The sequence below is a fragment of the Alexandromys fortis genome, unplaced genomic scaffold, assembly GCF_014885135.2.
Source record: "Alexandromys fortis isolate MF-2015 unplaced genomic scaffold, M_Fortis_MF-2015_v1.1 scaffold_155, whole genome shotgun sequence".
NCBI classification, from domain to species: domain Eukaryota; kingdom Metazoa; phylum Chordata; class Mammalia; order Rodentia; family Cricetidae; genus Alexandromys; species Alexandromys fortis.
Window position 1 is genome coordinate 1,110,440 of NW_026068052.1, and position 18,706 is coordinate 1,129,145.

General features: G+C 48.1%; 2 protein-coding genes across 8 annotated transcripts in view; both read right to left on the reverse strand.

The window, feature by feature from the left end:
* Window positions 1–270: 270 nt before the first annotated feature.
* On the reverse strand, window positions 271–9,382 carry Gdpd2 (glycerophosphodiester phosphodiesterase domain containing 2). Of its 5 annotated transcripts, XM_050119724.1 has the most exons (16): window positions 9,049–9,379; window positions 7,214–7,327; window positions 6,878–6,981; window positions 6,502–6,595; window positions 6,245–6,304; window positions 5,893–5,991; window positions 5,625–5,718; window positions 5,327–5,472; window positions 5,124–5,206; window positions 4,861–5,011; window positions 2,501–2,722; window positions 2,147–2,295; window positions 1,457–1,604; window positions 1,236–1,318; window positions 978–1,003; window positions 271–888 (listed from the first exon to the last, which is right to left on the reverse strand). In XM_050119724.1, exons 2-16 carry the CDS (start codon window positions 7,316–7,318, stop codon window positions 836–838), a joined length of 1,617 nt encoding a protein of 538 aa, XP_049975681.1. In that variant the 5' UTR covers window positions 7,319–7,327; window positions 9,049–9,379; the 3' UTR covers window positions 271–835. The 5 variants fall into 5 exon arrangements, with proteins under 5 accessions (XP_049975681.1, XP_049975678.1, XP_049975682.1 ...); XM_050119721.1 differs by having other exon boundaries at window positions 5,124–5,472; window positions 9,049–9,380; XM_050119725.1 differs by lacking the exon at window positions 6,878–6,981 and having other exon boundaries at window positions 5,124–5,472.
* A 2,069-nt stretch (window positions 9,383–11,451) lies between these two features.
* The window catches only part of Kif4a (kinesin family member 4A), a 115,299-nt gene continuing 108,044 nt past the window's right edge, over window positions 11,452–18,706 (reverse strand). For 2 of the 3 annotated variants that reach the window (XM_050119659.1, XM_050119660.1), the window contains 3 exons: window positions 13,625–13,741; window positions 12,420–12,542; window positions 11,452–12,177 (listed from right to left, as the gene is read on the reverse strand). In XM_050119659.1, coding sequence (XP_049975616.1) covers window positions 11,983–12,177; window positions 12,420–12,542; window positions 13,625–13,741 — 435 coding nt within the window. In that variant the 3' untranslated portion in view covers window positions 11,452–11,982. The remainder of the gene's footprint in view (window positions 12,178–12,419; window positions 12,543–13,624; window positions 13,742–18,706) is intronic. The other variant, XM_050119657.1, reaches the window with a different exon arrangement.

The following is an 18,706-nucleotide window of genomic DNA, read 5'->3' on the forward strand; positions in this document are numbered from 1 at the left end:
TCAAGCATGTCACTGTGGCAAGGGATCCAGCCCTCTGGGGGGGGGGGAATGACCACAAGGTGGAGCTACAACGCAATCCTGCTCAAAGCTCCTGGGCCACCCAGACAGAGGCCACAGTTGCTACTCTTCAGCCTGCCAGGGAGGCGGGAGGTGTTAGCCCCCCACCCGTCTCCCCACGATGATGACCTCTCAATGTCATTTTCCATTCAGTTCCTGATGGAATGCACAGCCGTCCAGCCCCAGCACTGAAATGATTAAACTGTGACCGAATGACAATTAAAAATTCATTGAATAACAGATTAACAGGCAAGATACAGGGACCATTCACGGCTCACAACCAAAAGCATGGTAGGCACAGAACTGCATTGCTAAATGAGCTTTCTAGCTCCCAACCTGTGGGCAGGAAAGACACTGAATTGTGAGGGTGAGGAGAGAAAGGGACCGGAGTGGGGACTGTCTTCATCATCTTTTAAGTTCTCCAGTCACCATTCTGTGCGATTCCACCCTGACACACCCGGTGTCTTCTACCCGAGCACATGTGCGTGCAGGCCCAAGACCTTATCTCTCACTTGGTTTAATTTTGGGAGTAACTTCCTGTCACTGTCTTTCCAACTAAGTCATGTTAAAATGTCAAAGGCAGCAAATTCCATGGCAGCTTGGGACATGCCCTCCATTTGGACAGAGGGCCCTCTTAGTTTGAAAACTTCTGTTATGAATGTTCCCCTCCTCCAAACATTTTATTCCGGGATGTTCCACTTGAGCTCCTTCCCTTCCTTCCCTCTGGCTGCTGCATGCAGCCCTTGGTCTGTAGCTGATGGGGGCACGGGTTCCGCATTCACTCGGAGGTGACATTGTTGATCCTGGTCAGCAGCACTGTTGCTTCTAAGCCTAGGGCAGGGGAGAAGAGGTGGCTCATGTAGGGGGCGACACCAAGGGGAATGAGGAGGAGGCAATGAGAAGCAAAGGGGCATTCTTACCTGTTCTCTTTCTCCTGGTACATCTCCTAGAGAGAGAAAGTTTTTCTATTGTGAGTCCCACTGACTTGTAGCAGAACACAGGAGTTCTCCAAACTGCTTTGCCCAGGGCCAAGACAATTTACTGGTATAAGGAAAGCTCAAAAAATCAACCGGACTGGACCAGATCCCAATCCTGGGCAGCATGTGAGTCAGAATTAGCTTTATTACCTGGAGCCCCGGGGAAGCAGTGACCCAGGAGACCAAAGCAAAAACACTCACCTTCGGAGGACGAAGATACACAAAAGCAGCAGAACGGAGGCGCAGTCAGTGACGATCCATATCATTAAGTAGATCTGAGGGGGCTACGGGGTTAGCAGAGGCCCATCAGTGGTCAGAGTCCCCAGGAGTAGCATATGGGGGTAAATCAGTATGGAAGGGGACAGGTTTAAGGAAGGCAAGAGACGGGAGATGAAGAACAGTGACAATGCCAGAGCCCTTACAATAAGCCAGAGGGGGTGGCGCATCTGTCGCAGCAGCTGGCAGTCATTGGTGGTGACTGAATCTACCCCTGCACACCAGAGCAGGGAGAAGAGCCAGGGCTTGTTCACTACGAACAGGTTCACCGAGACATTACTCTGGTGGAGTGCCCTGTGCAAGTGGGAAAGGAATGAGGAAGCATCCAGAATTTGCCCAGCTCACAGCTGAGACTCTGCCCTGGATCCATCCTCCTTTATACGGATCTCTGGGATGTAGAATTAATACTAACGCCTTTCTCATGTCCAAAGCCCTATCCAGTTTAGCCCCTGTCTCCCTCTCCAGCTTCCTCTTCCCCTTTCTTGCTCTTTATTCTCTCCTTGCTTCTTCTGGGTTTCCCACGGTTAGCTCATCCCACTTTTCAGTGCATCCTAACGTGGCTTCCCTGCTTCCTTACCCCCAGCCCCAATCACTACCCGACAAAAATGTGATTTTGTCTATATATTTTGGTAGTTTCCAAATTCCATGAAAGCTGGGACCTTTCTTGTCTTATTCACATGATTTCTTTCGGCCTACAATAAATGCTACGTGATATATGGCAAGCATCCGATAGGTATCCATTGTGGGAATGGATGGATGGGTAGCTACCCCCGGCAGCAGTACTTTCCTGACACTCAACTTTGAGGTTCCCTTTATTCCTCTCCTCTGGCACTTACTTGATATCCAACACTGGCAGGTCTTGATAGGGGAGGTTGAGAAACTGGGGCTGCTCAGTCCTGTTGCCCCCCTGATGTCCATATATCTGGCGCATCCTGGGAGCCCGTTGTTGCACAGAAGCACGGTCTTCATCCGGGAGCCAAAGGACCTGTGGTTCAGGGGAGATGAGTGTGCAGCCGAGGAAGTCCCAGGGATTCCAGGGACAGGTGCAGAGACCTTTGGCCACAGAATGTGGTATGTGACCTGGGGTAGGAGGGTGAGGGCAGGAGGCAGCCTCGGAATTATCATGGCTTAAAGAAGGTAGGTGGGAAGAGGGGCAAAAGGGGGACTTTGGGAGCACTGGACAACATCACCATGGCTTGGGGCACGCTTGCATTCAACACAGCCTCCAATGTCTGATTCACAAACGTGTCATAGTATGAGTGGTTGATCGGGGGTCGGCGCAGGTCAAACATGACGGAGAGGTTGAGGGCTGCTGCTTCCTTCAGCAGTTCTTCTAAGGCTGGCACTGTCTGATTCTCAGCCTCCTTCCGATCAGAGCCTGACAGCGCTTTCGCCCCCCAGAAGGGTTGCCTCTATAACAGAAGGGAATTATTTCAACATCACAGGAAGCCTCTAGTTTTCTCCTGATACTTGCCGTTATTTGTTCATTCGTTCATTTTGAGCCGGGCTTTCACTAGTGCAGTCCTGGTGGCCTGGAATTTGCTATGCAGCTATGTAAAGCATGCTGGCTTTGAACTCACAGTGAGCTGCCTCTACCTCCCAAGTTCTGGCTGAGATTAAAGATGTGAGCTACCACACCCAGCTCGCTCCCCTCAATCTTACTAAGTGTGCTACCCCGGGTTCTACCCACCTCTGAGCCAAGGTCTCTTTCTCCAAACTGTTGCTTTCTCCCATCTAATCTTACCCTATGGCTCAGCCTCCTACCCCTCCAGGTTTCTAACTTCTTTTCCTCCTGCTACATCATCTATTTATTTGTTTGTTTGTTTATTTATTATGTATACAATATTCTGTCTGTGTGTATGTCTACAGGCCAGAAGAGGGCACCAGACCTCATTACAGATGGTTGTGAGCCACCATGTGGTTGCTGGGAATTGAACTCAGGACCTTTGGAAGAGCAGGCAATGCTCTTAACCTCTGAGCCATCTCTCCAGCCCTACACCATCTCTTGAGTCTCATAGAGACCTCTGTGATCTTGAGCCTTTGCTTTCCTCCTGGTCCTCCGGTTCCTTTCTTGTTGCATGAATTACTTTGCATAGTGCTCTCAAGAGACTCCTTTCTGCCTTTTGTACACCCTCCAAACTCTGATTCAGTTTTCCAACTGTCTGCCTCCTCCACCTTTAGGACAGGGGGCTGCACACTGTCTCAGGCAGATGACAGCATGGGGACTCTCGGCATTGCATTTCCTGTTTTCACTCACTCTGGCTTGATGAACCTTGTACTTGCTCTTGACTGGCCTTTTCTCCCATTCCCCCTAGCAGTTGTTCCAAGCTACTGCCATCCTGCCTTCCTTCCCTTACTATCAACTAAAGATCTCAAGTGCTGACATAGGTAAACCTGGGTAACACTGAGTATTTGCTATGTGCCGAGTGTTTCCTGTGTATGAACTGACAAGCTGAGAGCCCTAGAAAGGAAGTACTATAATTATTATTCCTGTTATACAAATGAGGAAACTGAGGCACAGATTGGCTAGGGATCATTGGCCAGAGTCACCATAGCTAGTAAGTGCTAAAGCCAAAGTTCAAATATAGACATTCTAGCCGGGCGGTGGTGGCGCACTCCTTTAATCCCAGCACTCGGGAGGCAGAGGCAGGTGGATCTCTGTGAGTTCGAGCCCAGCCTGGTCTACAGAGCTAGTTCCAGGACAGGCTCCAAAACCACAGAGAAACCCTGTCTTGAAAAACAAAAACAAAATCAAACAAACAAAAATATAGACATTCTTGGTTCTTAATTATTCTGCTATGCCATCAGATATAGACTTAAATTTATAAAAGAAAAAGAAACCTGAAAGTCTGTGTTGTGATCTTAATCTTTTTGAAAAAAAAATACATAATACATATTATCAGTGAATATTTTAAATGGTTGGGTTATGGGAGATTCCAATTTATAAATTATTTTTCTGTGTTTTTTTTTTGGTACAATGAACAAATACTACTTTTGCCATCAGGAAAAGAGGTACTGTGAAATTAAAGTATCCTTTTAAATATTTGTCACTGCCGAGGATTAAAGTCAACACTTCAATGGCCCAACCTTCAAACTTCTTCAAGCTCAAGCCCCTACCTCCTACCACTCCATGAATCAAATCTGCCAGTTCCACTGAGCTACTTTTTGTTCTCTAGAAACCTGCTTGTGTTTCCGGTCATTCCCCATGCCCTTACCTCAAACTAGCAACTCCATGTCCCAAGCAAGGGTTTGGAGCAGATGTCAGGTTAAGTGCTGTCTAGCCAAGGCTCTGAGGCCCATCCTAGCACTGCGAAACTAGTTTCCCATTCTGGCTTTGCGAAACAGTGGACCTCACTCCCGTCTGCCCAGGAGAAGTATTTTTATTGCTCTATTTCCGACTCTGATTGTCTTTCGCTCCGGCTCTCTCTCCTTCTTAGCACGTGGGAGCGACATGAGGGCAGAGACTGTTCTTACTGACCAGCACAGGGTGCTGGCATGAACTCTGCCCTGAGTGCCACCGAGGTAGTGGCCTCTTAGCCGGCGCCCTCACCTCTAGGAACCAGGCTCCAGCGTTGAGTCTCTGTAGTTCAGCCCAGGAGAAATCACTGCTGTGGGCTGAGACTCGCTCTGGAAACACAGAGGCTACATCGGTAGTCCTGCCCAGCCGCTCGTCATGCATGAGAAAGGGGACTCCATCAGAGCTGAGGGCACAAGGAGTGTCAGGCATCCAAGCTCTGGAGCTGCCATCTTTTCCTGAGTGCCTTCACAGTGTCCCTCAGCCCACCAACCCCTCTGGGCCCCACCCTCCATCACCTGACCATCACGTCTGTCTCAAACACAGTAGCTCCACATTCGGCTGTCTTCCGTAAGGACATCAGGGTATTCTCAGGGGCCAGCTGGGAAAGGGAGTCAGGAGGATGTAGTAGGGAAGGGTAGGGGTCTGGAAATCCACAGGCCGAGTTGCTGAAGCCTAGCAGATTCTCCCTTACTTGCCCAGGCTTCTTCCTATCACTCACCATGGGAGCCCCTCGGTGTCCCACCAGACCAGGCTTGGGGGGTAAGTCTCCGAGTTTCATGATGCAGGGGGAGGAGATGAATAGGGGGGCCAGGTAGATGACCAGAGTGATTCCAAAAAATAGGAACAGCAGTAGAACCTTGGGGCCTATAGAAAGTGGAGGACAGGCTTTGGGGAAAGGCAGCAAATGAGTGGGAACTCTAGGGGCAGAGGGCAGCCGCTCAGGCACAAGAAACCGAATGAGCAGTGGGAAGAGACACTGGTGTCCAGTGAGGGTGTGTATGGGCTGAAGTTGGCACCTCTTGGTTGCATACGGTAGAAGGTATCTGCCACAGGCCAGGCCAGGAAGGTGATTCCAGCAACTGCTCCAATGTGAAGGAATGGGGCTGTGGCCTGTGGATAACAGCTGGTGAGGAAGGCTCGCCCTCCTATTGTTTCCCCGCCTCCCTCTTAGGGCCGAACTTTTGGAGTTCAGAGAGACCTGCAGTCTCATGGGACCAGGGGCAATGTAATGTTCCAGGCCGCGGGCCAAGGCTCCCGCCTAGACAGTGGAGATGAGCCACTCACCTGCAGTGACAGTCGCAGACTATGCCACTCCTGCCGCCACTGGATATCCAGTCCCACCAGGCCAGTGGCCACCAGAAGTATAATGAGGAGCAATAGCACCTGGGGCAAAGGAAGAACAAATGGGCTTCACTGTCAGCCTCGCTCAGGGTTGAGTGCACTACCTCCTTATGCTGTTGACACAGGGTTCTTCCCCTTCCTGAACACATCCGCTCTGCTTTCACTCAGTAAATACGGGCTGGGTTTCAGGTCCTGACCCGGACCCCAGGGATCAAAAAGTGACGGCCTCAAGCAAATAGCCATCCATCGGTGTTGGGCCCAACATCCCTTCTCCATCAATGCCACGTCATTGTACCTTGTGGAGACTGTGAAGATGCAGAGGCTGACCACAGAGCTGCAGGAGCAGGCCCAGGAGCTGGGGACAGAGGGTAGGGGCACTGAGGAGGGGCCAGAAGAAGGCAAGTTCACCCAGTGGGGATGTGCAGACTGGCATCTCCTTCCCACCCCAGAATTATCGCCACCCCTTCAGTGGCTAGGACGAGAACAAGACAATAGACCTGAGCAGGAATGAAGGGCTTAGATGGGAATTAGCCCAGATATCCCTGGACCAACCAATAGCAGGGATGCGTATGTGACCAGCAGAGAGATGACCAGCACGACTACCAGGGACCAGTCCATCCAGTGTCCCCAGTGGCGGAACAGGAATCTGTAGGAGGGGAAAGGGAGGTGTTCAAGGGGAGGAGGCGACCTGAAGGGGGTTGGGAGTTGAGTCCAGGAAAATAACTAGAGCAAAGGGGAAATGCTTAATAGGGCCAAGGTCTCCAGGGATGGGATGGCGGGGATGGGGGGATCTTTTCTAAAGAGGTTGGGAATGTGGGATTCGGGGGCCATGTAGAGCTGGGGATGACTGATAGTGGGCGGGGGGGGGTCTGAGCATGGGTTAGGAAGGCTGATATGCGGAGGAAGGGGTAGATGGAACGTGACACACTCATTGAAGTTGTGTAGATCATTGAGAAGGATGAGCCCGATGTAGAACCAGCCCAGGGACAGGAGGAAGGTGAGGAAGAGCAGGCCAAACCAGACGCAGTCGCACTGCGGAGGGGCAGGAGAGAAGCTCTCAGCTGATCCCCAGTTCATGCTCAGAGGCCCCCAGGACAGCAGCTCTGTCCTACACTGAGCTGCTCTTCCTGTATTTGAGGGAGATTTTCTTCCTGGGGAGAAAAAACTCCTTCCTCCAAACTGCCTATGAGTATAGTCAGTCTTCATATTCCTTCCAAGCAGCCCTTTCTCTAACTCGAGGCCCGCCCCCCGAACCCCACTCCACCTTGCTGGTCTTCATCCTCTGTCTAGGCCATTTCCTCCAGTGACAGCTATATAGGCAGTGGAGGCCATGGGCCCAGATGGAGCAGCAGCCAGGAGACTCGGCCATGGTGAAGGCCTGGGGGAAGGGATATGACTGTCAGGAAACTCTGACAGAGGACAGATCTCAGCCTCCCCTCCCTCCTGGGTTTGCTGTCACAAGGAAGACCCAGAACTCTGGATTGGATGAGGTGACTGGCCCAAGCCTGGAAAAGAGGGACTGTTTGGAGTCTTTCATTTCCACTGATTTTTGATATTTGGGAAGTCAGTGGTCCAGCCTTTTTGCAGGCATAATGTGTACTCCTTTCTATTTAATGACATCCAGGTCTGGGGTTGGAGTCCTTGCCCAGAGTAACTTAGGAGAATTGCCCCAGGGTGGGGCAAATTCAGTTCAGCAAGTTAAGGCAGACCTGACTGAGCTTGAAGCAGCCAGCTCATTGCTGCCTTCCACCCCAGGAAGCAGGAGTAACCTGAAGCAGAGGTTCCCATTCCGACCCTGGGCTAAGGGAGGCAGAGCAAGCTGACTAGTTGCTATGGATACAGAGATTGTACAAACCACAAAGCCTGGACTGAAAGATTCTGTGTCCACTTCCCAGGGTTGGGGGCACTGCTAAGGAGACTGGAGAGGAGCTGGTTGCCTGGATCCCTTCCTCCTAGGGCTCTAAAGGAGCCCCTTTCCCGCCTGCGCAGTCCAGAAAATCCAAGCCCCTCCCCACTCTAGCCTCGTCCTTTCCTGCCCAGGCATCATGTACAGTCACCCTCCACCCCAAAGAGAAATCCAGCTCTCACCTTCCCCCTCCCGGGGGCCCCACCCTCTGAGTTATCCTTAATGAAAGTACAACACACACACACAGGGCAAAGGTGCATGTGTGAGTGCCTGCATTTGCGTGTACGTGTGTATAGGGGTGGTGGTGGTGGCGGCAGGGGAGTTGTCTTGGAGCAGGGAAGGCCTGTACCTTGTAGTTCTGAATACGGCTGAGACCAAGCTGATCCACAAACTGGGCTGGGCCTATGACTGTGATTCTGTATGAGAGGCTGGACGGTTTGTAGCAGGTGAGAATTCTACTACTGAAGCACCAATGTAAGCAGGGTGTGCTTGTGTGTGATATGTCAACATATGTACGTGTATGTGCACTAGTGGACTGGTGGCTGCCAGTAAATGGGTTTCAAACTGACTAAAAATGTAAAGGAATCCCTGGGTAATATCTCCCTCCCTCCCTCCCTCCCTCCCTCCCTCCCTCCCTCCGCCTCTTTCTTTCTCTCATCTAACTGTCCTGTACAAAAGGACAGGGCCCCTTGTTCACTCGTGAGTCTTATAGGGGTCCACAGTGGGAGGGCTCCAACAATGAGGAAAGGTGTGTGTTGTCTGTTCTTGAAACTGCCCCCCCTTATTCCAAGTTCCCCCTGGGAAAGGAGGGTTCTGTCTAGGGAGTGGTGGGGTGGGGTCTGGGGAAGGAAGAAACCTTTACCTTGTGGGTCTCTTCCCAGACTGTAGTCAACCCAAAGGGATGCCCCTGCTTCTTCCCATCCCCGAACTGGGCTACACTAGCCTGTTCTGAGCACTATCTCACACCCCTTGTCTCCTCTAGCGTGTTCCCCTGCACCCCAGACTTCCAGAGTCCTCCCTCCCTCCAGAGCTGCCTGGAAGATGGAATCAGGATCTGGCCAGTCTGAAAGACCCAGAGCAGAGAATTTGATAGGGGTGTTGCCTGAACCCCTGGACTCCATCCCTGCGGGGTTGAGCAGGTCCCCACTCCCCAGCTCCCACCGTTCGCCCCCAGCCTTCCCCAGCCCTCACACCTTTTACTCAGGGAGCGCGCAGCTCTGCTTCCCAGCTCCTCTCCGAGGTGTCTGCCTCCTCCCTTTTGCAGTCCCTGGCTCAGCCTCACTGATCAAACAGGTGTCACTGTTGCCACCTACAGGAAGAAGTGTGGGTCCTCTTGGAATGTTCGCAGAGGCTCTACGGCCTGAGCCCAGCCACGGTAGCAAGACGGGCGGGCGGGCCTGCGGGCGCCAGAGAGCTGGGAAAGAAGGTCGGCTTCTTTACTCGCAGGAGCTGGCGGTCAGGGGGCTTGGTGTGAGGAATTCCTTTGTGCAGCCTTCCCCATCCCTCTGTCCCTCCTCCTGCTCCCCTCCCAGTCACTGCCAGAGGGCTTTGTCCTGGTTCTGGGAGGCAAGGGCTGAGGGCATAGGCGGGAGGGAAGATGGGGGAGGTGACCACACAATTTTGCAACTTGGCAGTGAGGAGAAGGGGCCCCGCCAGTCCCCTGGAAACTCTAGAACAGATGAGAAAGTCTCACCTCAAGCTTCCTGGAAGTACAACTTCCAATCATTAGCTTCCCTTTCCTCTTGGGCTATTTGCATTTCTGCAAGGTCCGACTATGAGACGCTCTTGAAGTGACTTTCTCAACTCTGGGCAGCCAGTTGCCCGATTTCTGGACTAGGGGTCCCTGTGGCACCCTCTGCGGAACATGAGAACCTCATTCAGGATATCGGGCTTGCTGCCTTGTTTACCTGAACACTGAATCATTTCAAGAATCGCTTCGGGAGTGTGGAGTGTATTGGGGTACCATGCTTTTGGAAGATGAACATGCACAAAAGAATCACTCCAGCATCAACAGGAGGTGGACTAGCAAGTTGTGGTAAACTGAGTATAAAGCAGAGTTGCCTGTGAGCTTGGAAGGGCTGAGACAGCTCTTGCATTGTGGCTGATGCAGTGACTTGGGGTCTGTGCATTAGCACCGTTGGGGTGTTGTTACAGATAAACTGCCTTCCCCTCCCCCTCCACACACTCAATTTCAACGAGTGAGGGAGATTGGCTCTCTTCTGCTAGGAGCTGGTCCCCTCCCTCTCAGCTTTCCCATTGTATCCAGAGGCTCTAGTTGGCAATGACAGATTCCCTAATTCTCTCAGAATTAAAATGCAAAGAGAAACAAGGCTGCTTGCTGGCAGGAAGCCAGGGAGGGCCAGCGGGTCACCTAGTCCTCCACCCGGAGTCATTCTTGGCAGGTTGTTTTTTCAATTTCGTTTCTTTGCTTTGGTTGTGTTGGATTCTTACATGTGGGGACAGTTTGTGAGCTCTTTAGAAGCAGAGGGGGTGGGGGAACAGACCAGGATTCAATATGCATTGCTATGAGTCTCAAGGCTGGCAAACTCTCCAAAGGCTTCAAATCTAGCCTGTATGTGGTCCTGCAAGGCTGCCCCTCTATCTTTTAATTGGAGATGATGGTAAAAAGTAAGTCTTGTTCCTCCTCTCTCTTTTCAAGGGGAAACAAGGAGCCAGTTGGTAGTTTTGTTCTGTAACTGAAAAGCAGCGTGGTGCTACACCCACTGAGCAGACTGCAGGGCATAAGGGTCATATAGTAAGTGTATATTGAGTTCTCTTCTTCACGAACATGTAACTCTCCATAACTACTTTCCTGTACCTCGGTACTATCAGTGTGCTAGATGTTCAGCATTACCTGAAAGGCCCATGAGTTCAAGATTTGTTCTCTGGCCTGTGGTGCCATTTGGGAGGCTGTGGACACTTTTAAGAGATAGCTTCTTGTGGAATGTTTTTAGTACACTTTAGGGTATTCTTTTGAAGGGATGATGGGATCCAGATCCTTCCACTGGTTTTTCTATCCTGGCCATGAGGTAAGCAGCTCTGCACCATCACAGGCCTCTGTCATGATCTGTTATGGGCTACAAACCATGGTCTAGAACCTCCAAATCTGTGAGCTAAAATAAACCCATTTTCTCCATGAACTCATTATCCCAGGCATTTGCTATAGTATGGGGAAGCCGACACTCTCCATTTTCTTCTATGTAAAGTACAGGCTCCTATCAACCTTGAGCATGTTTTGGTGAGAAGCAAATACAATTATGGCAGGAATGTGGCAATGGCCATGCCATTCCTACTTCCTAGAGCAGCACAGCAGAGAAAGGCAGTGCCATGCTCTGTACCAGACTCTAGGAAAGGGTGTAGCTCTGTGACAGAATGTTTGTCTGACACGTCCAAAGCCCCGTGTCAATTCCTATCCCTGTAAACAAAACAGAACACGGAACAAACAAAACACTAGGCAGACTTCCTAGAAGAAGGAAATACCCGGATTTGTGGGGAAATCGTAATAGATCCCCTTAACAGTTTTCCCAGGGGGCTGAGGAAAAAGTGTTGGAATTTTATTTCTTCCTCTAACAAAAAAGGATCTCTTTTAAGAGCTAAGGTTTATTTATTTTCTTAACATTTAAAAATGTTTCATTCACTTTAGCAACATGACAGACAGTTGAAGTTCCTGTTAAAATCCAGAGTTGGAATGGAGCAGCCCCACTCCTGAGTTGCGGTGACGGAGTTGAGTCAGGTCTCCATCCTGCACGAGGCTCCTCCATTAAGCTGACTTGACCATGAGAGAGGAACATCTTGGCCTCTGCTGCATGAGGAGACAACTCAATTGCTTGCAAAGAAAGAGCTAGATTGTGCTGGGGATGGGTGTCCTATGAGTCAGTCATCAGGGAGGTCAGTTAGTTCTTTCCAACAGATGGCTCAGCACCTTCTGGAGAAGAAAAGTAGTTGTTTGGAGTAGACAGAAAAGGTCAACATTCAGCAAAGGTCCTCTTCCTTTCAGTGACACTTTTTTTTCCTTTTCTCAAAAGCAAAACCTAAAAGCTACAGAAGTCTTTAGCACCCTTCCCCTCTGAGCTGCACCCTGAGAATGTGTCCAGGACAGACAGAAGAGAGAGACCATGACCATAACCTCAGTGGGACTCTTCCTGTATAGGAGAACAGCCAGAGAAGAAGCTGGTATTGCTGGCTAGGGCCCGCTTCTTCTTCTTGCTTGTGACCTTATTTTCTTGTGATTCTGAAGGTCTCAGTTCTGGGTGGTCAGAGGAAGGAACAAAAGCAGGCCTGCCCAGCAGCACCTGATCTGCATCATATATCTCTTTTAGGATCTAGGAAAGACAGAGACAGAAATGAATAGACGGGCCCAGCTGAGCCACTACAAAGGTTCCATACAACCCAAGTAATACGAGCCATCCCCTACAAATGCTCTCTATTAGATAACACACTCCAGCCAGCGCCCAGCAATTTGATTATATCTTTCTCCACAACTATCTCCCATGGGCTTCTATCATAGCTAATGCAGAGAAGGATGCAAACACAGTTTTTTCATGTTTTGAATTTAGCCACCCACCTTGCTACTGGGAGTTGTACAGACAGGGTTGAAGAAGCTTAATCCTGAGGTCACCTCTGTAGGGTCTTCCAGCTTAAAGGAACTTTCAGAATCCTGGGTTTGCTCAGTAGCATCTAAGTTATCCTGAAATCAAGCAGACAGGCTTATTATAATTTAGCTCCCTGAGTTACAAAATAGCCTGTTCCTCTTCAGCCAGGGAAGTCCCAGCTCTGAGGACCCGATCAGCCCATTACTCAAAGCAAACCTAAGGGAGCTACTGTTCAGAGAAGCCACGGGGTTAAACATGTTCTGTCCCCAAAGAAATGAGTTTGTGCTTAAGAGGTGAACTCCCTACACAGAGAAACCCTGACTCAAAAAAACCAAAAAAGGAAAAAAAAAACAACAACAAAAGAAAATATCTTCAACTTAAGGCAAATTTTAGGCCGGGTGGTGATGGTGCACTAAATGAAAAACCATGAGAAGAGTGAACCCTTACAGGGCTCCATTATGTCTCTGAGCTTTAGCCTAGCTTACTTAGCTTAGAAGTCTTCGAAATAAAAGGCCCAAGCCCAGACTATTCCTGTGCAAATGTTCAGAAGTGCACGATGAATGTTCATTATACAGTACACTTGCAAGTCTTGTATTATGTGTCAAGAGCTGTGGCCAAGATTTCTTGCCATCGGCATAAGCAGGTATAAGGCAAGTACAGAGACTGAACCTGGTTGCTGCTGCTCTTTTCAGGGAACATTTTGTTTCCCAGAGTTTGTTTTTCCTGGGAGTAACGGAAGGACAGCTACAGTTAATTTGCTTCACAACGCTCTTTTCCCAGAGTCATGGAATGCTTGGTTCCCATACAGCCTACTAACAATTGTCTCAAGATGCCAGAAGGATTCACTTCCTTTCTGGAAGCTGCTACCTCAGCACATGGCTTTCACAATTCCAAGTAAGCCTCTGGACTAGTTTGATCCTGTGTCTCTATAACCTGTAAGTTCTTGCTTTCCTGTTCCTAGTTCCTGTTTCAGAAATCATGCAGAAGTTCTCAGACAAGGCTAGGGGTGGGGGTGGGGACTGCATACCTGAGGAGTGAAATGTTTCTTTCTGGGTACAGAGGAAGAAGTGTAGGGATTATTGTTAGGAGATTCCAGGTTTCAGGGCAGAAGGAGCAAAAGGCTAGAAACTCTGGAGAGGTCTGAAGAGATGGTGAGAAGAAGCAATACTGATCTTACTTGGCTCTGTTGTCGGTTCCGACACTTTGTGGGGTCACAGCTGCATGCCACATTACAGTCTGACCTTTGCTTTCTGCATCCACATTGCTTGTTCCCACACCAGCCTTTGCAGGAACACTGCAAAACAGGTTTGTGGGAAGACACATTACTGAAAGGATTAGATTCTAAAGTACCTTTCCTTCATATGCAAGTCTTTTTAGAAATAAGACAAAGAGCTACCATCTCTACCAAACCAGTCCCTCCTTTCATTTAACCAAGATCACCAGGAAGCACCATAGGTTAACTAAGAGCAGGTTACACCAAACAATGAAATGCCCTATTTTAGGCAGTATAGCTGAAGAAAGATAAGTGGGCTGTCCTAACACCCTTCTCTCATGACAAGTACTGGGTCACTGTGACAAATACTAGTCACAGTTTCACGCTCAAAGACCATGCAAGTACAGTTAGGCTTATTTAGGGACGGAGTCAAGTTGTTCTGCATTTCGTGACCTACTTAACTGTACTTTCTTTCAATGCACATTTCTACATTTTGTCCAGTGTCAGCTAGGGCTTTGTCCTGAGCACTAACTCATCTTCAATATCACGAAAGATAGGAATTAAAATCATTTATATTTGAAACTGCAGTTTTCACAGCACACACACGCAGCACACACACACACACACACACACACACACACACACACACACACACCTTATAGTCAATTTGTTTATTGGCTCTAATGGTGGCAAAGAGCTGGAAGGATGACTAATAGGTAAGATAACAAAAATCACAATCTAAATATTTTGACAGGCTGGAATTATAGGTTGAAAGTAGAAAGAAAGGATACAATAGGAATAAATACAAGATCGGCATCTGGGTTTCTCCAAATCAGCTGTTTAAATACGATATATGGAGATCTAGCTTAAAGTAGTTTGCACAGTGGGTCAAGGCAGCCCACATCTTTAATCCCAGCACTCGGGAGGCAGAGGCAGCTAACCTAATCTACATGGAGAATTCCAGGCCAGCCAGGCCTACACAGTGAGATCAAAATGAATCCAATAGTATGGTGGTTAACAAGTCCTGAGATTACAGCCGCCAGCACTTTTTTTTCCTGGTGACATCTGTGGTTTCATCCTGAGTTTATAATAAAATTCAAGATCTTAAGGGCCTTACACATAAGAACTATCATCTTTGTTCTGTAGCTATATAGGAAACCCACAATAACACTTTTTTGATCAGGAGGATAATGTATATCATCCTATAAAAATTTAAAGCCCAAGGCTATATACAATATTCCATCATGTAGATACGTCAGTTTGTTTAACCAGTCCCCTAATGATAGATACTAAGATAGTTTTGAAAGAAAAGACTCGCTATTACAAATCATGTCTAGTGAATATCCTTGTACACAAATGGAATCTAAACCATACATACAAGGCAAGGCCCTCGAATTCTGGCCCAACTATACCTAACTTCACCTTTCCCAGTTCTCAACGCATGACCATCACAATGACCTTTTCAGGTATGTAAACCCCATTCCTACCCTGAGGTCTTTTCACTTGCTATTCCCTTTTCTCCTCTCCTTTACTCTTACTTCTCTTTCTTTTTGAGACTTAGGCTGGCACTACATAGCCCAGGTTGGTCTCAAACTTGTGATTCTTCTGCCTTAGCCTCTAGAGTGCCAGGAATACAACTATGTCCCCCCATGCCAGGTGCTCCTCATTTTGTTTAGATCTCATCTTAACCATCTGTTTCCCAAACAGCCTTTCCCCTCCCCATTATCACTATAACTTCACTATGGAGTTTTGTTTTCTTCTCTATCACCATTCAGAACTACTTCGTTTTCCTTGATACTATGTCTTTTCCTATAAGAATATGTTCACAGTATTGCTATAGGATATCTTTCATATCACCATAGAATCTTCATCTGGTGATGGATGGAGATAGAGACAGAGACCCACACTGGAGCACTGGACTGAGCTCTCAAGGTCCCAATGAGGAGCAGAAGGAGGGAGAACACGAGCAAGGATGTCAGGACCACGGGGGGTGCACCCACCCACTGAGACAGTGGGGCTGATCTATTGTGAGCTCACCAAGGCCAGCTGGACTGTGACTGAAAAAGCATGGGATAAAACCGGACTCTCTGATCATGGCGAACAATGAGGACAGATGAGAAGCCAAGGTCAATGGCAAGGGGTTTTGATCCTACTTCATGTTCCGGCTTGGTGGGAGCCTAGCCAGTTTGGACGTTCACCTTCCTAGACATGGACAGAGGGGGGAGGACCTTGGACTTTCCACAGGGCAGGGAACCATGACTGCTCTTTGGATTAGAGAGGGAGGGGGAGAGGAGTGGGGGGAGGGGGAAAAGAGTGGGGGGAGGGGGAGGGAAATGGGAGGCTGGGAGGAGGCGGAAACTTTTTTTTCCTATTCTCAATAAAAAAAATTAAAAAAAAAAAGAATATGTTCACAACGATAAAGTTAAATGTATTCTCAGAAATACGCTCATTCCTGGCAAAAAGCTACTTAGAAAAGATTCTTGATTATTTCCTTAGTATGAATTACTATGTGAGTAATTCTGGATCAAAGAATAGGAACGCTTTTGATATATGTGTTACTAAAGTGAGCATGACGGAATATTTTTAAAGTTTCTGATATTTTCAGGTTACCTTCCAGAACAGGTATACCAAGTTATAATTCTAGTAGCATTAAATAAGAATTTCCGCCTTAGTCACTTTTATCAACATGATACATTATAATAAATTAAAAAATCCCTTTAGCTACTTTGAGCAAGACAAACAAAATATAAGAGTTTTATGATCTGTCTTCTAGACATTCCTTCAGCATGGCCTTGATCCATTACAGCATCCTAGGTCCTTTGTCCATTTGTGGCTCATGTAAAGGCTTCAAAAATGCTCTTTTTACTCTGCCAGCATTTCTCTATTTTATCACATGGGATGATGCAAATGATATCTGAAGGGCTGTCATGAGTGATTAGAATTTTTCATAGCCATAACCCGGTGAAATGATTTATAGAACACTTTCTAAAATCCAATAGCACACAGCATCTGGCTGCCTTTGAACCCATAGACTTCTGATTTTGCTAGTCTTCAGGCAAGCAGAGACTTAGAGACGGGCACTTGGTAGTGATGACGGTAGAGCTGAATGCTCATGAATATTTGACAGATGCGCCACACGAATGTCATATGCCTTTGCTATGCCTCCATCTTATTCTCTCTCATCCCAGGAAGCAGATTAGAATGCCAGAGAAGGACTGTGACACAACTGTACGGAAACTGCTGGCAACCCACCAGCATATCTCAAGAGATAGCACAGACAGGACTACTCCTAGGTTTGCCTTCTCAGCGCTTACAATACACAAGAAATCTCTGCAAGGAGCTAGAGAGGTGGCTCAGTGGTTAAGAGTGCTTGCTGCTTTTCCAGAGGACCCAACTTCAATTCCCAGCTCCAAAGGATCCAATGTGCTCACTGGAGCTTCTGTGCCTCTGGGCTCGAGCACATGTACACATGTGGCATTCACCCACACAGACCCACGCATATACATGAGAAAAAAAATCTCTGGGGAACTTTTCTAAAACTTCAAGTCCTACCTCAGATCAACTCATCCCAGGTTCTATTTTTTTTAATATAATTTTTTATTGAAAAAAAATTTCCGCCTCCTCCCCACCTCCCATTTCCCTCCCCGTCTCTCTTTTCCCTCCCTGTCCTCCCTCTCCTCTCCCCCTCCCTCTCCAGTCTGAAGGGCAGTCAGGGTTCCCTGCCCTGTGGAAAGTCCAAAGTCCTCCCCGCTCCATCCTGGTCTAGGAAGGTGAACATGCAAACTGGCTAGGCTCCCACAAAGCCAGAACATGAAGTAGGATCAAAACCCAGTGCCATTGTCCTTGGCTTCTCAGCAGCCCTCATTGTCCGCCATATTCAGAGAGTCCGGTGGGGTGGGAGGGGGGTAAGGGGAGATGGAGAGAGAAAAGTGAGAAGGGGAGGTTGGGGGGAACTTGGGAAACGGGATGATTGGGATAAAGGAAGGTTGGATAGGGGAGCAGGGAAGCACATATCTTAGTTAAGGGAGCCATCTTAGGGTTGGCAAGAGACTTGAACCTAGAGGGGCTCCCAGGTGCCCAGGGCGATGTCCCCAGTTAGTTCCTGGGGCAGCTGAGGATAGGGAACCTGAAATGACCCCATCCTATAGTCATACTGATGACTATCTTGCATATCACCATAGAACCTTCATCTGGAGATGGATGGATATAGAGACAGAGACCCACACTGGAGCACCGGACTGAGCTCCCAATGTCCCAAGGAGGAGCAGAAGGAGGGAAAATATGAGCAAAGAAGTCAGGACCACAAGGGGTGCACCCACCCACGGAGACAGTGGGGCTGATCTATTGTGAGCTCACCAAGGCCAGCTGGACTGCGACTGAAAAAGCATGGGATAAAACCAGGTTCTATTTTTTAAAGAGCTCCCCTGAGAAAAACTAGGGTTGAGATGGTTGTTTGACAGTCTGTTAACTCTAGTAGTAAGTTCAGCATGTCTCAGAAGAATAAGATCTGGTCAAATTTTAAACTCAAAGAATAAAGAATACCAGAGCAGGACTTAGAAGCATGGCTTTTATCCCTAAATTTAATACTTGGCATAGCCATGGAAAAGTCACTTCTGATTTCAGCTCTACTCTCTCATTAGCACAGAAGAGACAATATCTGTTCCCTTTTGGGCACATATGGTAGCACACATCTGTACTGGGAGGCCCAGGCAGGAGGATCATGATTTTGAAGCCACCCTGAGCAACATAAGGAGTTCACGGCCAAACTAGTTACCCTATGATCTTGTCTCAGAAAACAGCAAAACAAATAAAGATGTGCCCCCAACACAGGTGACAAATGCAAAAAATTTAAATGTGGGTATAGCTCAATGGTAGAGCATTTGACTACAAAATATTTAAAGATGCTTTCAGTGCTTTAGTAAAAATATATAAATTATTTTATCCCTTACAAGGTCCTTTTTATATATTTTTAAACTTCTAATATACAATATAACATTATATAAAGGTAGTATTATTAAATTTTTCACTAGTCCTTGGACTCAAGAC